The sequence below is a fragment of the Drosophila yakuba genome, chromosome 3R (assembly GCF_016746365.2).
Source record: "Drosophila yakuba strain Tai18E2 chromosome 3R, Prin_Dyak_Tai18E2_2.1, whole genome shotgun sequence".
Taxonomy (NCBI): domain Eukaryota; kingdom Metazoa; phylum Arthropoda; class Insecta; order Diptera; family Drosophilidae; genus Drosophila; species Drosophila yakuba.
This window is the reverse complement of record NC_052530.2, coordinates 22,456,904-22,471,367: the sequence shown is the minus strand read 5'-3', so window position 1 is coordinate 22,471,367 and position 14,464 is coordinate 22,456,904. Positions and strand designations below refer to the sequence as shown.

The 14,464-nt window shown below is 48.2% G+C and overlaps 10 protein-coding genes across 11 annotated transcripts; 5 read left to right on the top strand and 5 right to left on the bottom strand.

Moving 5' to 3' along the window:
* Nucleotides 1–75: 75 nt before the first annotated feature.
* Nucleotides 76–2,327, bottom strand: LOC6537965 (prostatic acid phosphatase). Of its 2 annotated transcripts, XM_015193099.2 has the most exons (6): nt 2,175–2,327; nt 1,899–2,094; nt 1,742–1,840; nt 996–1,685; nt 676–934; nt 76–618 (listed from the first exon to the last, which is right to left on the bottom strand). In XM_015193099.2, exons 2-6 carry the CDS (start codon nt 2,055–2,057, stop codon nt 509–511), a joined length of 1,317 nt encoding a protein of 438 aa, XP_015048585.1. In that variant the 5' UTR covers nt 2,058–2,094; nt 2,175–2,327; the 3' UTR covers nt 76–508. The 2 variants fall into 2 exon arrangements, with proteins under 2 accessions (XP_015048585.1, XP_002098502.2); XM_002098466.3 differs by lacking the exon at nt 2,175–2,327 and having other exon boundaries at nt 1,899–2,123.
* A 59-nt stretch (nt 2,328–2,386) lies between these two features.
* Nucleotides 2,387–4,173, bottom strand: LOC6537964 (RNA-binding protein 14). The gene is made up of 5 exons (XM_002098465.3): nt 4,065–4,173; nt 3,704–3,989; nt 3,059–3,650; nt 2,787–2,999; nt 2,387–2,726 (listed from the first exon to the last, which is right to left on the bottom strand). Exons 1-5 carry the CDS (start codon nt 4,071–4,073, stop codon nt 2,675–2,677), a joined length of 1,152 nt encoding a protein of 383 aa, XP_002098501.1. The 5' UTR covers nt 4,074–4,173; the 3' UTR covers nt 2,387–2,674.
* A 110-nt stretch (nt 4,174–4,283) lies between these two features.
* LOC6537963 (spindle assembly abnormal protein 6 homolog) lies at nt 4,284–5,951 on the top strand. The gene is made up of 4 exons (XM_002098464.4): nt 4,284–4,457; nt 4,517–5,368; nt 5,425–5,758; nt 5,813–5,951. The coding sequence occupies exons 1-4, from the start codon at nt 4,284–4,286 to the stop codon at nt 5,869–5,871; spliced, it is 1,419 nt and encodes a 472-aa protein (XP_002098500.3). The 3' UTR covers nt 5,872–5,951.
* LOC6537962 (coiled-coil domain-containing protein 12) lies at nt 5,872–6,588 on the bottom strand. Its single transcript, XM_002098463.4, has 2 exons — nt 6,355–6,588; nt 5,872–6,290 (listed from the first exon to the last, which is right to left on the bottom strand). Exons 1-2 carry the CDS (start codon nt 6,489–6,491, stop codon nt 5,942–5,944), a joined length of 486 nt encoding a protein of 161 aa, XP_002098499.1. The 5' UTR covers nt 6,492–6,588; the 3' UTR covers nt 5,872–5,941.
* A 232-nt stretch (nt 6,589–6,820) lies between these two features.
* On the top strand, nt 6,821–8,913 carry LOC6537961. Its single transcript, XM_002098462.4, has 2 exons — nt 6,821–7,118; nt 7,183–8,913. Exon 2 carries the CDS (start codon nt 7,259–7,261, stop codon nt 8,489–8,491), a length of 1,233 nt encoding a protein of 410 aa, XP_002098498.1. The 5' UTR covers nt 6,821–7,118; nt 7,183–7,258; the 3' UTR covers nt 8,492–8,913.
* Nucleotides 8,763–9,514, bottom strand: LOC6537960. The gene is made up of 2 exons (XM_002098461.4): nt 9,334–9,514; nt 8,763–9,231 (listed from the first exon to the last, which is right to left on the bottom strand). Exons 1-2 carry the CDS (start codon nt 9,421–9,423, stop codon nt 8,857–8,859), a joined length of 465 nt encoding a protein of 154 aa, XP_002098497.1. The 5' UTR covers nt 9,424–9,514; the 3' UTR covers nt 8,763–8,856.
* A 54-nt stretch (nt 9,515–9,568) lies between these two features.
* On the top strand, nt 9,569–10,372 carry LOC6537959 (putative OPA3-like protein CG13603). The gene is made up of 3 exons (XM_002098460.4): nt 9,569–9,897; nt 9,955–10,123; nt 10,183–10,372. The coding sequence occupies exons 1-3, from the start codon at nt 9,756–9,758 to the stop codon at nt 10,370–10,372; spliced, it is 501 nt and encodes a 166-aa protein (XP_002098496.1). The 5' UTR covers nt 9,569–9,755.
* Nucleotides 10,369–11,054, top strand: LOC6537958 (putative OPA3-like protein CG43998). The gene is made up of 2 exons (XM_002098459.4): nt 10,369–10,740; nt 10,803–11,054. The coding sequence occupies exons 1-2, from the start codon at nt 10,385–10,387 to the stop codon at nt 10,951–10,953; spliced, it is 507 nt and encodes a 168-aa protein (XP_002098495.2). The 5' UTR covers nt 10,369–10,384; the 3' UTR covers nt 10,954–11,054.
* Nucleotides 11,055–11,137: 83 nt separating this feature from the next.
* LOC6537957 (putative OPA3-like protein CG13603) lies at nt 11,138–12,417 on the top strand. The gene is made up of 4 exons (XM_002098458.3): nt 11,138–11,362; nt 11,418–11,586; nt 11,645–11,787; nt 11,846–12,417. Exons 1-4 carry the CDS (start codon nt 11,221–11,223, stop codon nt 12,157–12,159), a joined length of 768 nt encoding a protein of 255 aa, XP_002098494.3. The 5' UTR covers nt 11,138–11,220; the 3' UTR covers nt 12,160–12,417.
* Nucleotides 12,331–14,378, bottom strand: LOC6537956 (nucleoporin Ndc1). The gene is made up of 2 exons (XM_002098457.3): nt 13,845–14,378; nt 12,331–13,786 (listed from the first exon to the last, which is right to left on the bottom strand). The coding sequence occupies exons 1-2, from the start codon at nt 14,240–14,242 to the stop codon at nt 12,448–12,450; spliced, it is 1,737 nt and encodes a 578-aa protein (XP_002098493.1). The 5' UTR covers nt 14,243–14,378; the 3' UTR covers nt 12,331–12,447.
* Nucleotides 14,379–14,464: the final 86 nt, after the last annotated feature.

Here is a 14,464-nt window from a genome sequence, read left to right as displayed (position 1 = left end):
TAAAGTTTTTTCTTTTAATATATCAACACCTTATTCATTGGCCAATGCTCCGATAAACTCAAACAAACTTCATACTTCGATTTCTTTGATTTGAGCGTTTTTAATACAATAAATTTATCATCCATGATAATTTCATAAAAATGTGTATATGTGTATAAATATGTTATGTATATATGTATGCAACTTCAAGATCGCTATTCACAGTCTTCATATTCCATATCTTTCACTGAATAACAACAAAACCAGTTATTATTCCATTAAATGCTATCGAACTTGTGTTTAACAAATGCTCAAACTTAAACTAACAAAACTAATCAATACAAACAGACTTTGTGTGAAATGCACGCATTAACTAAGTAGTAACCACGCCTGAGACTCCACTGACTTCCACATAAAATCAACATAGCGAACATCAATAACATCAAATCACGTTGGCAACTAGAGAGCGTGTTAGGCTCTAAATTCAGATTTTGGTAGGGCCTTCCACTGCATGGCATAGGTATCGAAGCTAAGCCATTTGAGAGTACGAGGTATACAGCTTGTAGTTGCGCCGTCGGTAGTAGATCATGAGACCGTAGCTGGCGAACAGCAGCGCAATAACGATTAAAATGAGAATGCCTGTCGAAGGAAACATGATGCTTTAATTGCATTGGAACCCGGTCGCCATTGACTCACCCGTCGCAGTTCCAAGATTGGCCTCCTCATAAGTCATCATCATGGTGGACACCTTGCACTCGCGCTCCCAATCTACGGGCAGAACATCCTGGTAAATTTTCTTCAGTTTCGCCAGCGGACAGGAAGGTCCACAACCAGGTATGTCCAGAGGCAGGGGTTCAGCTGTGGTATTCTTGTAGAAAATAGACACCAATGGGGTGTTGGTCTCATCCACACGCAGCTCCATCATAATGCACGCCGTGTATGGAGGACTGTGCAGCTGGGAATAGAAAACAAAGCCTTAACCGGCTTACCATATAAAAACGTATTCAAACTACTACCTCAAACAATTTTAGCGCATTCAAAACGCTGGCTACCGTGGTGTCATGAGCACTGTAGACCCACATCGAACGATCTGGATTAAGGTGTCCAGAGGCTTTCTCTTTAAACCGCTTGAATATGTCCTTCAGCAAAGGTCCCGCCTTTAGTCTCGCCAGCTTTCGGGTATAAGAGCTGATGGCAAAAGCGAAGTTTGCTACATACGTGAGCTCCTCTTTCCCGTAAACCTTTTCGGTCCATCTTGGCAGTGTCATGTTGTACAGACTCTCAATGAACAAGGTGTTATTCAAATACTGCGCATCTACGAAGGTCTTTACAGGTCGTCCGCCTTTTGCGCTCAAATAGGCAAAAAGATCTCGGTGCTTTTCGGTCAAGGCCTTGAATTCTGGCGACGATTCCAGACTGGCCAGCTCGTAGTCATAGGCGGGACAAGGTGCCTTGGCGGCCACTATGGGATCATCCTTTTCGGGAATGGTGTGAACGGGTATGGGTTGCCAGCTGATGTCCGTGTTCCAGATGTCTTCACCCTGCGGCTCGTAGAGACCAGCCAAATTTGACTGGGCACTCATGAGGGTGCGATCCACGTCGGTGGACTGAACGTAGATATTCTCGTTGGAGTATAGAGGCGGAAGGAGGCTTGAATAACGATTCCTCAGCCATTTGCCCAGCTCGTAGTGCTCTTGCTTGCCCAACTAGAGGTTGAAATCGGTGTTAACATGCGTCTGTCACTTGTGAGAACTTTACTTACATTGGTCAATTGTCCCCAGCCGGTGGACCAGAACTTCCTGTCGCCCCAGGGGTCAGTGGGATAGGGATCTACAGGCGTTCTGTCGCCGTGGCGATATATCTGCAAAGCATAACCGATAAAGCGGGAGCTCCGCACACAAAGGCATAGCAACTCTTACGACATGCACAAACTTCAGCTGGCCTGGCAATGTGGCCGAGATCTGCACTGGGTGACCTTCAGCATTAGCATAGCCGTGGAGCGCATTGGCCAGCCCGAAAGACAGCACACATATTACGCAGACCAAGATGAGGCAGCGCTGGCTTGGGTGGTTCCACATTTTCAGAGCCACACTTGCTACAAGTGAACCACAGCGACTGCGGGAAAACATATGTGAGCATGCGAATACAGGTTACTGCGTTTGGGGTACGGCTATAACGGGTATTAATTCCCTTACCTCGACCGTATAACTGGCGATCTGGTCGTACGGCGTTTGCATATATACAGCTGGTAGTCTGAAGTTTACCAAATTTCAGATTTCCTTGTTTATAATTTTGGGGACAAGTTTGATAACCACACAAAGCTCTGTTGTCTCGATAACGATAGTTGTCCCCAAACAACCCTAGTCCGTAACAGTAGTTTTTTGGCGGGCAGATTCAAAAGTTCAAATGGTGTTTATGATTGTATTGATTGACTCGTCGTATCTAGTTGCACACAAGAAATATGATTATTTAAGTATTGCATAAATATCGAAACAATCTTAGACTACGAATAACAAATATACTGTTGATGTGGGCCTTAAAAGTACATGGGTGTGGGACAAATTAAAAAGTCGTCGTCATTGGCTTAACTAAAAGATTCGGCGCGCGGAACAATGAAAACAAAATTCGGCTATTACATTATTAAGTGGAGTACACGAGGGAGGACTGGCAAACATCATTGCTGCATTGCACTTTCTTAAAATCTTCTATTGCCGCCCATATTTGGCCCGGGTCTGGGTCCGTTGAAGCTGCAAATGGCGTTGATTGCGTGTTAGTGGCTAATATGCAAAAAATGTGGTTCAACCTACCGGTTTCTTTGGGCTGGAACTCCGCCGCCACTGCCCAAGGGCGGGAATTCCGAGTGATATGCATTTATGCCATTCTGATTGTGATTTCTAGCTCCTGATCCTCCGCGTTTGCTTGGGCCTCCTTGGGGACTGCTGGTTTCGTGACTACTACCGCGTCTGTCGTTGAATCCGCCTCCGCCATTGAAGAACCCACGTCCTCCTGGTGGATTTCCTCTGAATTGCAAAGATAGGTATTATATATGATTTGGAGGCCAATCTTATGAACAACTAACCCATTTGTCCCACGATTGCCAGAGTTCATGGGCCCATTGCCAAAGCGTCCAAAGCCCATCTGCTGCTGCTGATGCTCTACAGGCAGGGCAAATCCACGGCGATCCTGTCGCACATTGCTGGGACCTGGTCCCCCGCCACCGGCCCTCTGATTCACGGATCCTCCTCCCCCGCTGCTGGAGTTGCCTCCTTGAAAGTCACTGGAGCTGCTTCCTCCTCTATACCCGCTGGTTGGGCTGTTCTTAAAGTTTCTTCTGCCAGGCTGTGATCCACTGTTGTCCCGCTGCTGAAACCGATTGTTGCCGAAGCGTCCTTCGTTGCCCGCGCTTCCACCAAACTTGCCACCGCCTGCAAATTTGTTCCTAAATCCCTGTCCCTGATTGGAAGACTCATTGTCCGGTGGTCCTTTCGAGTAAGGTGCACTGCGCTGTTGTCTGTAGTTGGACTCGTTTCTTACGGGACCAAATTTGGCGGCCGAGGAGTTGGAACCCCTTGGGCCTTCGTTGGAGTATCTGCCACCGACTTCTTCACGGAAGTTGCGCTTAAAGTTGCCACCGGATTCATGAGGTCTCTTGTCCGCTCCTCCACCTTGAACTGAGGAAGATGAAATACTTAGATGCGAGATCTCTGGGGTGCTTACAGCTTACCCTGTGAGGGTCTGCGCCCCGGATTGTCACCAGAGCCCGGCTGACCTCGACTGCCAGCTCCAGGACCGTACTTTGGCCTGCCCGCCTCCACCACGATGGGCTGGCCCTTGAAGATGGTGCCATTCAGTGCGGCGATAGCCGCCTCCGCCATGTCTGTGTTCTCCAGGTGGACGAAGGCGCAGCGGTTCATCACGTCGCACTCAACGACCGATCCATAGTTGGTGAACAGTCGACGCAGTTCGTCCGGCTTGCAGCGCGGCAGGCTGCCGACGAACACCTTGGCGGTCTGCAGGATAAAGCTAGCATTACTCCGGATTACTATGGACAATCCGGCGGCGCTGCATCTTTAACTCTTACGTACAGTATTCATGTATTTATTTTTCTCTACAACTTTTCGCTGTTTTTTTTTTCTTTTATTGAAATGGAGATGGACAACTGTGCACCTGACCGGCAGTGTGACCAGCGGTGGGTAGTTCCACGAACATTTCTGGAGCTATCGATATCGATAGACCCAAGCCTTTACTTTTGTTTACAATTTAAAAATTTTAAAAATTTAGGTTTCTCACGCGCCCGATCTGACATGTGGCCACCGGGGAGCGAGGATAGCTACTCCACCAAAATGGACTACGCCAAGAGCGTGGTAAACATCCTGCCCAGCGCAGAAATGCTGGTGAGCTTCAATGGCGACATGACGCGGTCTAGTAAACGGTCATGTCTACTGTACGCGGAGAGAATGGACTTCAAGGAGCTGCTGGTAAATGTGCTTGTTAAGACCTCGTCCGATGTGATTTCAATACATCCCCTGCCCCACAGCAACTCCGATTGGCGGAAAAGTCCGATCAACGGCGCATGTACATTACGACAGTGGACAGTGCCTCCTTCCAAGATCTCAAACAGGATCAGTCTCTGAATGTGTCATTCTCCGGGTTCATAGATAATGTAGTGCGCATGCTGAAGGACTGTCAGTCAGGCAAATTGGAGCTGCACCTGTCCGTGCGGGATCAGAACCTCTCATCCAGCAGAGAGGTCCACGACTATCATCTCCAGTTTGTGGAAATCCGGTCCTTCAAGAACCTGGTTCACCTTAGCCTGCCCTGTCGTACTGCCCCCTTGAACACCGTACTATTCTACATAAACAGCATGCTAGATGCTTCCCACAAAAAGCAATTTGTTCTGGAGCAAAGTATCCAGCAAATGCAGGCGGAAATCAACGCGCAACGCTCGCACACAGAAAGGTTGACCACAGAAAACAAAAGTCTCAGGGAAGCCATCGCCGAAAACACTCGTATCTTAGAGGAGAAGCATGCTGCCGAGGTTCATCAATACCAGGAAAAACTGACCAAACTAAATGAGCAGCGCAATAATGAGCTGGAGAGACATCGTCGAGCGATCTCCGGCTTTCAGTCGCAAATGGACAAGGCTTCGCTGGAGAAATCAGAACTTAAATCTGCCCAAGAGCAGGCAGAGAAGCGATGTCAAGCCCTGTCCGAGGAGTTGGCCTGTTGCAAAGCGCGAGTGTGCAACTTAAAAGAGCAAAATGATAAACTGCACGGGGATGTGGTCAATGCCAGGCAGCAGGAACGCAAGTTGGAGTACAAGATCGAGGACCTCAAGCAGCACACTACCGAGCTACAGGAACATATCCAAAGAGCGAACAAGGAGAAAGTATGTGTATAAAGCGATAATGCACATCAGAAGAGTATATCACTTCCCTTTTGCAGGCAAACATGGCTGCTGAACTGGAGGCCGAGAAGAAGATCCTGCACACCAAGCGCCAGGCTTTGGGAATGGCTTCTGAGGAGATCTCCAAGGCAAACCAGATAATCCTCAAGCAGAGCCAGGAGCTACTCAACCACAAGAAGACCATTGCCTGGCGCACCGAAGTGGCTCTACAACAAGAGAAGGCCGTTCAGTCCAAGGAGAACCTACTAACCCTGCGGGAGAATGAACTGCGAGAGGCTCGAATAACTATTGAAAAACTGAGGGAGGAAATTCCCCAGCAACTGCAATCTATGCGTAACTTTGCCCAGGGACTGGAGCAGAAGTATTCCAAACGTAAGTTAAGACCTCAACCTTTGCTTTCACCCACTTATAACTTGCTTATTCCAGAAATCCTCATTCTAAAAGAACGGTTAGCAATACCCACGGGCAAAGAAAATCGGCGATAGTTCTACTTATTGTTAATGCACTTTTTCGTTTTTTGTACCAGTTCAGTAAAGTTAGTTGTATTATTCGGCTCTAGTCATAATCCTCCTGAACACTTTCACCTGCATGAGCCGTGGCCACGTTCACCGCTTGGCTGATGTCCTCGATTTGGTTCAGCTTCAGTCGCTCACGGATGAGCTCAGCAATTGCTTTTTGGGTGCGTCGTTCCAGTCGCTCCAACTTTTTGCTGGCATCCCGCTTTAGATCCCAGTCGGGTTTGCGCGGAGCCAGGTTGGTTATATCAATCTCATCGATCACCATGGGCTGCTGGAGCAGACTCAGTTGATCCTCCACAGCGGTTTCTATGTTTCCCGTGGGTTCCTGTGCAAGGATTTCGCCATCGGTGCTCTCATTCGTAGGTTTGTAGCTGCGGAAGACTGGTCTGTAAAGGGATATGAAACAGTTTTATAAAACGATTCATGATGAAATTTCCTTGTATTGCTGACTTGGGTAACTTCTCATTGGATTCGGCGGCGTCTCCGCCTTTGTTCTGAGCTTGTTCCCGGAGTTTTTGAAGACGCTCCTTGCGTTTCAGAGATTCTTCTGTAAGCCTGCCGATGCCATTGTTGTCCATGATGCCCATATGAAGTTTGTTCTCAAGATAATATATTTCTTTTAAATTTCAGTCTGCGGTCTTCACGTTTATTTGTTATTGTTTTGCTGCTTGTTTTAGCCGTCTATCGAATATCGATTACTATCGAGTTCGTTGCCAGCTTGGAATTGCGAGATTATGAATAAAACATTCTTATAATTTAACAACAAGACTTTTGTTTTTATTGAAAGATTACATTTTATTCATTACAATACAAGTTTTTGGAAATTCATCCAGATATTAGAATTGAATAAGTAGTCTAGTGACGAAGGCAAACCTATCCACAACAAATACGGTCTCATCGAAACTACCGATGAATCGATAGCGCCCAAGATGGATACACAGCGTTTGTTTTCACGCAAGGGGGTGGAAATCGGAAATCTGCTGTACTTTTGTGCACTTTAAACAAACCAAATAGGCATTATAGCCGATGGAAGTGTTCCCAACATCCTTCCAGCTCCTCTAGGCACCCGTTCCAGGGCGCGGCGGACAGTCCGTGTCAGCCAATTGGCGCAGAGACATCGGCAGAGCGAAACCAGCTGCTGTTTGGAGTAGCAAAAATAAACCAGAGCACAGCTCCCGCTCCCGAGCACACAAACGATCACGATCAGCCTCGAGGTAACTTCTGTGGTCTATTAATATTAGTGGCCGGCTAACCAGTGCGCGATCCCTTCCCCGACAGTAAGGGAGCACCGACAGCCCATTGTTCTGACACCGATTCTAGATTGCCCGGCCAGATCCGACTCAGCAATCTAAAAATGGAGTGGACGCGCGAGAAGACGCTGCAGCTGATCAGTGAGTACCGCAGCCGACGCGGGCTGTGGGACATGACTTGCGACGAGTACCGGAAGAAGGACGTCAAGCAGCGGCTCTTGAACGAAGTCAGCCAGGTGCTGGGCGGGAACATCCCGATCAACGAGCTGGAAAAGAAGTTTCACACGCTGCGCACGCAGTACCACCGCGAGATCAGTCGCATGAAACGCAAAGAGCCCTACAACTCCAAGTGGTTTGGCTTCAAGAACCTGGTGTTCCTTAGCTCGCCCTACGCCTGCCGCTCCACAAAGGGTCGCCTGAAGGCGGATCTGCAGGGTGACGAGCGTAAGTTTGCCCTGGGGGAGGTCACCGCCGATCATAACAGCGACAGCAGCACACCGGCCAATCACAACAGCAATACGAACGCCAACATGAACGAGGAGTACCTCCGCAAGAACCACGCCAGCAGTCGGGCCCAGGAGCTGGAGAAACTCATCGAGGAGACAACCAAAGACGTGGACGACATTGAGGAGTCAGAGCTGGAGGAGGGAGAGGTAAAGCCTAAGCAGGCAAAAGAAATGAGTGTCCGCTTTGTGAGTCTCAACGAACAGGAAGAGACGGAGCCGCTGGAGAATCACCATCAGACCCTTATGGACCTGCACCACCAGGGCAACGCCGTGGAAGCAGTCAGCTTTCAGGCCAATGAGAGCGGCGAACTGCACTACCAGACCACACCATCCCAAAACACGGGCAGCAGCTCGGTGCACGTAATGCCCACGCGAATCATTAAAATCCAGCGGCGGGACACGGCGGGTGGGCAGGAGGATAGCTACTTTGAGGAGCACACGCAACTGCATCCGCCGCCGGTCAAACGCATGTACTACGAAGCCAGTCCAGCATCGCACAACACCACCTCCATTCTGTCCCCCGCACTGGAAAGTAGTGCCAACGGCACAGCCAGCAGTGTGTTGACCACTTCGCCCGGGATAACTATGAGTAACCTGCGCCTGCCCAAGGTGAACACACCGCCGAAACAAGTGCAGGCCCAAGCCATCCCCAGTCCACCTCCGCCCACCATTGTCAGCCTGCCGCCAGCGCGCGACGAGTTCGCAACGTATGGAGAGTACGTAGCCAACGAGATGCGCGCCATTAGCAATCGGGAGGTGCTTGTCGCCCTCAAGCACCGAATCAACACGGCCATTTTCGAGGCCAACATGGCCGAAATAGCACCGAAATAGATTGATCACTTAGCTAGAGCTATTAACTACAACTTTAGGTTTAAGGCCTTTGTCTCTGTGCTTTTTATAGGCCTCGTCCCCCGTCACTTGTATTCTCATTTGAATTTGTACATTTAACATATATGTATGTAACGATTTAAATACTAAGCCAAATATAAAATTTAGTGGAATTTCAAAAATGAGTTCTATTGGCAGCAGGCCTGTTTAATTCTGTTTCGAGTTGATGGTTTCATAGAATGCACTTAGGTTGGCCAGTTTGAATACGGTCTTGTACAGGAGGAAGGAGGGCACGCCGGAGGGTCTTTATTTATAGGTCGAGCGCAGATATACATTCAGTTAATTTTGATAATTCCTTAACTCATGCTTTAAACCACATTAACACTAGAATCGCTTCCCGATGTGAATAAATTCGTAGTTGCCGGTAGTTCCTGAGCAAGTTTTCCCAGGAGGTCGTCCACATAGGTCCTTTGTTTGGCGGATATCACGTTGAGTGGAGCGCCCTGGTGCTCCAAGTATTTGAAGTGCGCTTTATCTGTTGCATCTGCTAATTTCAGATTTTGGTAAGCCTCATGTTCTGCCTTCAATTCTAAACTTTCTGCTCCCGCACTTTTCATGGTTTCATAGAAGGCACTAAGTTTGGCCAGTTCGAATCCGGTTTTAAAGCCATTCTCAAAGCCTTCATCGAAGCTGTCTTGGAAGACCTTTTCCCTGCCATCGGCAACGCCATCTGCATAGCTTATCTGTAAGGGGAAAGGGTATTTAGGAGTCGTGTTTACTCGAAAATGCAAAGCCAGCTGACTTCATCATGAAAGCTGGCCACGCCAATCTCATTTTAAACTCACCTTTGCCACTTTCTCCTGCACACGATGATAATTTGTGGCGCTGATATCTTTAAACTCAGTTTCATCATCCGAATCCCCAAGTGCAGACATTTTGTTTATCACAAAATATTTAAACAGAAGTTCAGATATAAAAACAAACAAAACGAGCGTTTTTTGTAACAGGTGTGACCGGGTTTTATGTGCCAAATATTACCCCTTCATTTCAAAAATCTTTACAGAATCTTATACTTTACTATTTAAAAAGAAGATAAAAACTTAGAGAAACAAGTTTTTAAGAAGTTGGTAAAAGCCACCGCGACAGGAATTCAAATTTCGCGCCACTAAGGGTTAACTAATAATTTGCAGCACTGATTATTTTAAATTTGAAAATTTTCGGTTATAGTGAGCTCAGGGAATTTAGTCGAAAATTTGGAAATTGCACAATGGTTGTGGGCGTCTTTCCACTGGGAAAACTAGCTTTACTTGCCATCAAGCACATTAGCAAGCCTATCAGCAATATGATCAAGCAAAAGGCCAAAAAGAATCAGTCATTCAAATCCCTGGTTGTTGCTCCCCCAGCAAGATGTAAGTAAAATTCATGGAATGCCGACTAATTAACAATATAATCAATATAATGTGTAGTATACCATGTTATTGATGTTCGCTCCAAGATGTGGATGCTGGGACTGGGACAACCTCGTCTTATTCCGCCCCTAACTGACGCGATGACTATCCAAATGGGTGGCGATATCCTGGGCGAAATGATCATCTTCATTATTGGCGCCACGCTGATTATAGGGGAATTTAAAAGGTTTGCAAACCACGATTTTCCAAAAGAAACATTCCCGTTTATTTTAAATATGTTTGTAGGCAAGCCAAGAAGGACAGGTTGAAGCACGAGAAACACAGGCTGCATCGGGAGAAGCTGGAGGAAAGAATTGGTGACCTCACCAACAAGGTCAGCCGCCAGTCCAAGGAAATCCATCAGCTGAGAAGCAAGTTGGTCAGCAGAGAAACCTATATGGGATGTAGCAGTACGGCGGATTTGGAATGTAACTGAATTGGCGTGGATATGTCAGTCGCCCTTATTTTCGTGCAAAATTTTATGTTACGCACAATGGTGATCGGCAGTTTTCCAGTTGGCAAGCTTTTCATACATGGCGTAAAACGGATTAGCAAGCCATTTGGAGACCTTCTCATATGGATGGGCAAGCATCATCCCTTCATCCGGCGCTATGTCATCATTCCGCCAGCCCAGCTCTACAACACCTTTGAGGTCCGTTCCAAGCTCCGTATGCTGCGACTGAAGCAGCCCAGGCGGATTCCACGCCTCTCCACTCCCATCGCCATTAGACTGGGCGCTGATATGCTGAGCGAGGCCTTTGTGTTTGGCATTGGCATGGGTCTCATATACTACGAGGTTTCAAAGTGCGAACTAGTTGCAATGTTTTAAACAATTTTATTTCTAAAAAATTACTTGTTTTTTATAGAACATATGCAAAAAGTCAGAAACAAAACCAGGAGTTTGAGGAGCAGAAGAGAGCTCTAGATGAGTGCGTGGACTGTATCAGTGCGGATGTGGAGCGGAACCAAAGGGACATCAACTGGATTAAGGCGGCCCTGAGAAACGTGGAAAAATAAGGATTTCTTTTTGTATAATTTTATATCGACTGTACGAAATCGGTTACAAATGTGTCGATTATTCAATTATGTAATTCAATAAATACACATGTAATTTCCAAGTTCGTCTTATCGAGTGTGGCCCGTTATTTACGGTTAAGCTTGTATATTCAAATTGTCATCACTAGAAAATTGCCTATCGTTCATCACTGCGCACACCGCTACCTCGTACACATCTCTAATTTTGCACGGATATTTTGTAATAGTTATTAGTTAAAAGGAAAAACAATGGTTATTGGCGTCTTCCCGGCGGCCAAGCTCGGCATATTGGCCATCAAGCAGGTCAGCAAGCCGATAGCCAACGTGATCAAGTCCAATGCCAAGTCGAGCCCCTTCTTCAGGAAATACATCTGCATGCCGCCGGCGCAGTGTAAGTGGTGCGATGTGATTAGATGAGATTACGAGCCTTAATCCCACATTTTTAGTCTACAACTGGGTGGAGGTGAAGACCAAGATGTGGGCCTTGAACATGGGTGGTCGCGTTAATGTTCCACCGCTGAACGAGGCGATGGCCATTGAGCTGGGAGCCAATCTGCTGGGCGAGTTCATCATATTCTCTATCGGAGCCGGTCTTCTGATTTTCGAGTACTCACGGTTGGTAAACAGAGATCCCTAGTGGATTCAGAGCTACATTAATCCAGACATCTTGCAGTCAAACCATAAAGGAGAACAAGAAGAACGAGTTGGCGCAATCGGAGAAGATGTCACTGACCAACATGCTGACAGAAATGAACTTTCGGCTAGAGCGACAGGACGCCCAGATACGGGAAATGACGCGAGTGCTGGCTGATCTAGGTGCCATATCCCCCCACCGAAAACAAGAACAACGTAATCATATACCAACTCCCCACAGATTCGCGGAACATTTTCCGGTGGCACAAGGAACCCATTCAGGAATACGTGCCCTTTGATCCTGACACGCCGGACCAGAGTGCCAGCGCTAGAAATCCGAAAAAGTTGGACAGCTTATATGACCCGCAAGGCGGTATGGCCTTCCGAGCCCTGCACTTCCTGGACACGCAGATCTTCGTGGACGGACGCAATCGCAAGGCCACGGAGGCCCTCAAACACTTGGATGAGGTGGCCGAGCAGCTGGAGCAATCCTTGGGAGAGGCTGCCACCGTTGCCGTCGCCAGCTCAGTGCCTACGAAAACAGCTGAGCTTTGACCCAATCGGCAGCTGGAGCAGGATCTGGCCCTGCTCATGATGGCAGTGGCGATGGAGGAACAGTGAGGCTGCCCGCTTGTACACATTCAACCTGCAGACCATTTCATCAGTGCTAGTTATGATCAAATCGCGTGTTACCATTTCGTACTTTAAGTATAAAAGTCAATAGTATTCTATAACTATTGGACGTTTGTAGTTATATTTATTAATTTTTATTGTTACCGCAGACAAACAACTAAAGATATGCAAAACAGTGTACAAGATGAGTGTATAAAGTGATGGATGGGTTTATTCCTGGCAGACTAGGTCCTGTAGCTGTCGCAGTTCCTCTCCAGGGGGCAGGAGATCGCCCAGATAATCGCAAAATGAGTTACAGATGGCGTACAAACTGCGACGCACTGCGCATCGAAGCACATTGAAGCTGGAGCTCGGTGCCCTAATGTTGCCTATCACGTTGCTTAGCTTGTCCAGCTCATTTCGCAGCTTGTTGATCGCCTTGATGATAGCCGCCAAATCTTTCTGCACCACTCCATATGGATCCTCTTTGAGCGATGCCGCACACACCAGTGCCAGAGCCTGCGTCAAATAGACTACGGGCAGGGAGTTGGCCAGCAGAAACGTTGTCTTAGAACCTTCGGGTTCCTTGAAGAAGTACACAATGCCGGGAACTCGCTGTAGCAACCGTTGTAGGGACAGCTCCAACTGGGTGGAGACGCGCTCACACCAGTTGGGAACATGTCGCATGCCATCCGCTGGACGATCCACTCCATCCTCGCAAGTGGGCGACACAATGGGTCGGATGCCGTGGATCTGGTTGTATTGGCGCAGCAACACCTTCTCGGCCATTAAGCTAGCAGTAAGCGATTCAGTTATCTTCGGCATTGGCAGACTCTGGGCGCCCTTGAGTACACTTATCTTCTGCATGGACTCGGTTAGTTCTTCGGTAAAGCTGCCGAGAATACTCAAGCACTGGTCGCATAGGGAGCGCCAGTTTGCTGGCCGGTTGCCCGGCTCAGTAAGCTGGAATATCTCTGCCCGCTGTGCCGAATTCTTTCGCAACGCCAGCTTGTAGAAATAATGAGCAGCAAGGCACTGCACCACATACACGTTGAAGACCCCGAGTCCCGCTACCAATGTTATGTCTTGTTCATGGGCAAAGGCAGCTCGCGGTTTAGTCACCACCAGGGGCAAATCCTCCGAGAGCAAAATGCCGTAGAAGCATCGCATTAGGTGCATGTTACTCAGAATTTGGGCGGTCAGCAAATAGCCGTAGAAAAGCAGGCGCACATTGGTCGCGACTCCAAAGAAACCTTCCAGTCGCTCGTCCATGTCCACTGAGAGAATGTGACTAAGTTTGTGGCATATCATGGGTCCGAAAAGCCAAAAGACGGCGGTGTAACTGAGCGTGGGCAGCAGTGATCTTACTAGAGCTTTGGCCAAACTGCCGTAAAGTAGTTCGCGCATCTTCTCCGCCTGCGAATGCTCCACGATGGGGAATTCAATTGAGATCTCCTGGCGCATGTGTACGGAGACAAAGTAGTAGCAGCCGGCGGACAGCCCGATGCCCAGTAGATAGACATGGTAGGCACTAATGCAATCCTGGCCATAGCACGTGTATCTCAGATGTCTAGGAACAAAAGGAAACATAAGTACCGACGAATTCATTCCATTCTAGGTATACTCACTGATAGTCTGTGTGCAGGTAGCCCGTGTAGAGCCAGGCGGTCAGCAAACCGACCAGCAGATGGGCGCCCAGGAAGAGTACCTTGCATGGACCGTAATGCAGGAGCCAGCGGTACCGGGTTGGGCAGTAGGGCCGCTCCGACAGGTGCTGCTGGCACAGGACCACGCCGTAGAGCACGACGGAGGCTACCAGCGGGATGCTGGCAAACCAGGTGTACCAGCTGGCTACCAGACGCAGTGTGCCCGTCACCCAGGCGAGTGGATGCAACAGTTGGAAGTTCACAAACAGCAGGAACACGGTGAGCAGCAGGAATTGAATGGCCACGCTAAGAAGCACGGCGCGCAGGCAGCGGCCGAGCAGCAGTAGCTTGCAAGCGTTGCTGGTGGAGCTGGCAGACATGTTTCCGATTCGAGCTGCTAGACCATCGAGGTATCACCAATAATTTAGTTAAATGCTATAATTTTTTTTAATGGATTTTGCGAGTAATTGCAAATATTCGACGGTTGCCGGCAACGCGCGCGTTGTTGCACTTTAAAGTGTGACCGTATGCCGAAACTTGAGCTGGCTGTAATCGATAACTCCGTTGATCTTAGTAGTGAGTAACCCTAATGGAAAACGCTT

Bases quoted from the DNA above. Each gene is read 5' to 3' on its own strand.
- LOC6537965 (XM_002098466.3), bottom strand. From the start codon at position 2,108: ATGTTTTCCCGCAGTCGCTGTGGTTCACTTGTAGCAAGTGTGGCTCTG. The intron at 1,841-1,898 runs GTAAGAGTTGCT...TATGCTTTGCAG, and splicing joins AGCTGAAGTTTGTGCATGTC to ATATATCGCCACGGCGACAG. The intron at 935-995 runs GTAGTAGTTTGA...TTCTATTCCCAG, and splicing joins ATGCGCTAAAATTGTTTGAG to CTGCACAGTCCTCCATACAC.
- LOC6537964 (XM_002098465.3), bottom strand. The intron at 3,000-3,058 runs GTTAGTTGTTCA...TTTGCAATTCAG, and splicing joins GGCAATCGTGGGACAAATGG to AGGAAATCCACCAGGAGGAC. The intron at 2,727-2,786 runs GTAGGTTGAACC...CGCCATTTGCAG, and splicing joins GTTCCAGCCCAAAGAAACCG to CTTCAACGGACCCAGACCCG.
- LOC6537963 (XM_002098464.4), top strand. From the start codon at position 4,284: ATGTGGCCACCGGGGAGCGAGGATAGCTACTCCACCAAAATGGACTAC. The intron at 5,369-5,424 runs GTATGTGTATAA...TCCCTTTTGCAG, and splicing joins AAAGAGCGAACAAGGAGAAA to GCAAACATGGCTGCTGAACT. The intron at 5,759-5,812 runs GTAAGTTAAGAC...TGCTTATTCCAG, and splicing joins GGAGCAGAAGTATTCCAAAC to AAATCCTCATTCTAAAAGAA.
- LOC6537962 (XM_002098463.4), bottom strand. From the start codon at position 6,491: ATGGGCATCATGGACAACAATGGCATCGGCAGGCTTACAGAAGAATCT. The intron at 6,291-6,354 runs GTCAGCAATACA...ATCCCTTTACAG, and splicing joins TCCAATGAGAAGTTACCCAA to ACCAGTCTTCCGCAGCTACA.
- LOC6537961 (XM_002098462.4), top strand. From the start codon at position 7,259: ATGGAGTGGACGCGCGAGAAGACGCTGCAGCTGATCAGTGAGTACCGC.
- LOC6537960 (XM_002098461.4), bottom strand. From the start codon at position 9,423: ATGTCTGCACTTGGGGATTCGGATGATGAAACTGAGTTTAAAGATATC. The intron at 9,232-9,333 runs GTGAGTTTAAAA...TTCCCCTTACAG, and splicing joins TGCAGGAGAAAGTGGCAAAG to ATAAGCTATGCAGATGGCGT.
- LOC6537959 (XM_002098460.4), top strand. From the start codon at position 9,756: ATGGTTGTGGGCGTCTTTCCACTGGGAAAACTAGCTTTACTTGCCATC. The intron at 9,898-9,954 runs GTAAGTAAAATT...TATAATGTGTAG, and splicing joins TGTTGCTCCCCCAGCAAGAT to TATACCATGTTATTGATGTT. The intron at 10,124-10,182 runs GTTTGCAAACCA...ATATGTTTGTAG, and splicing joins ATTATAGGGGAATTTAAAAG to GCAAGCCAAGAAGGACAGGT.
- LOC6537958 (XM_002098459.4), top strand. From the start codon at position 10,385: ATGTCAGTCGCCCTTATTTTCGTGCAAAATTTTATGTTACGCACAATG. The intron at 10,741-10,802 runs GTGCGAACTAGT...TGTTTTTTATAG, and splicing joins ATATACTACGAGGTTTCAAA to AACATATGCAAAAAGTCAGA.
- LOC6537957 (XM_002098458.3), top strand. From the start codon at position 11,221: ATGGTTATTGGCGTCTTCCCGGCGGCCAAGCTCGGCATATTGGCCATC. The intron at 11,587-11,644 runs GTTGGTAAACAG...GACATCTTGCAG, and splicing joins CTGATTTTCGAGTACTCACG to TCAAACCATAAAGGAGAACA. The intron at 11,788-11,845 runs GTGCCATATCCC...AACTCCCCACAG, and splicing joins GCGAGTGCTGGCTGATCTAG to ATTCGCGGAACATTTTCCGG.
- LOC6537956 (XM_002098457.3), bottom strand. From the start codon at position 14,242: ATGTCTGCCAGCTCCACCAGCAACGCTTGCAAGCTACTGCTGCTCGGC. The intron at 13,787-13,844 runs GTGAGTATACCT...TTTTGTTCCTAG, and splicing joins TACCTGCACACAGACTATCA to ACATCTGAGATACACGTGCT.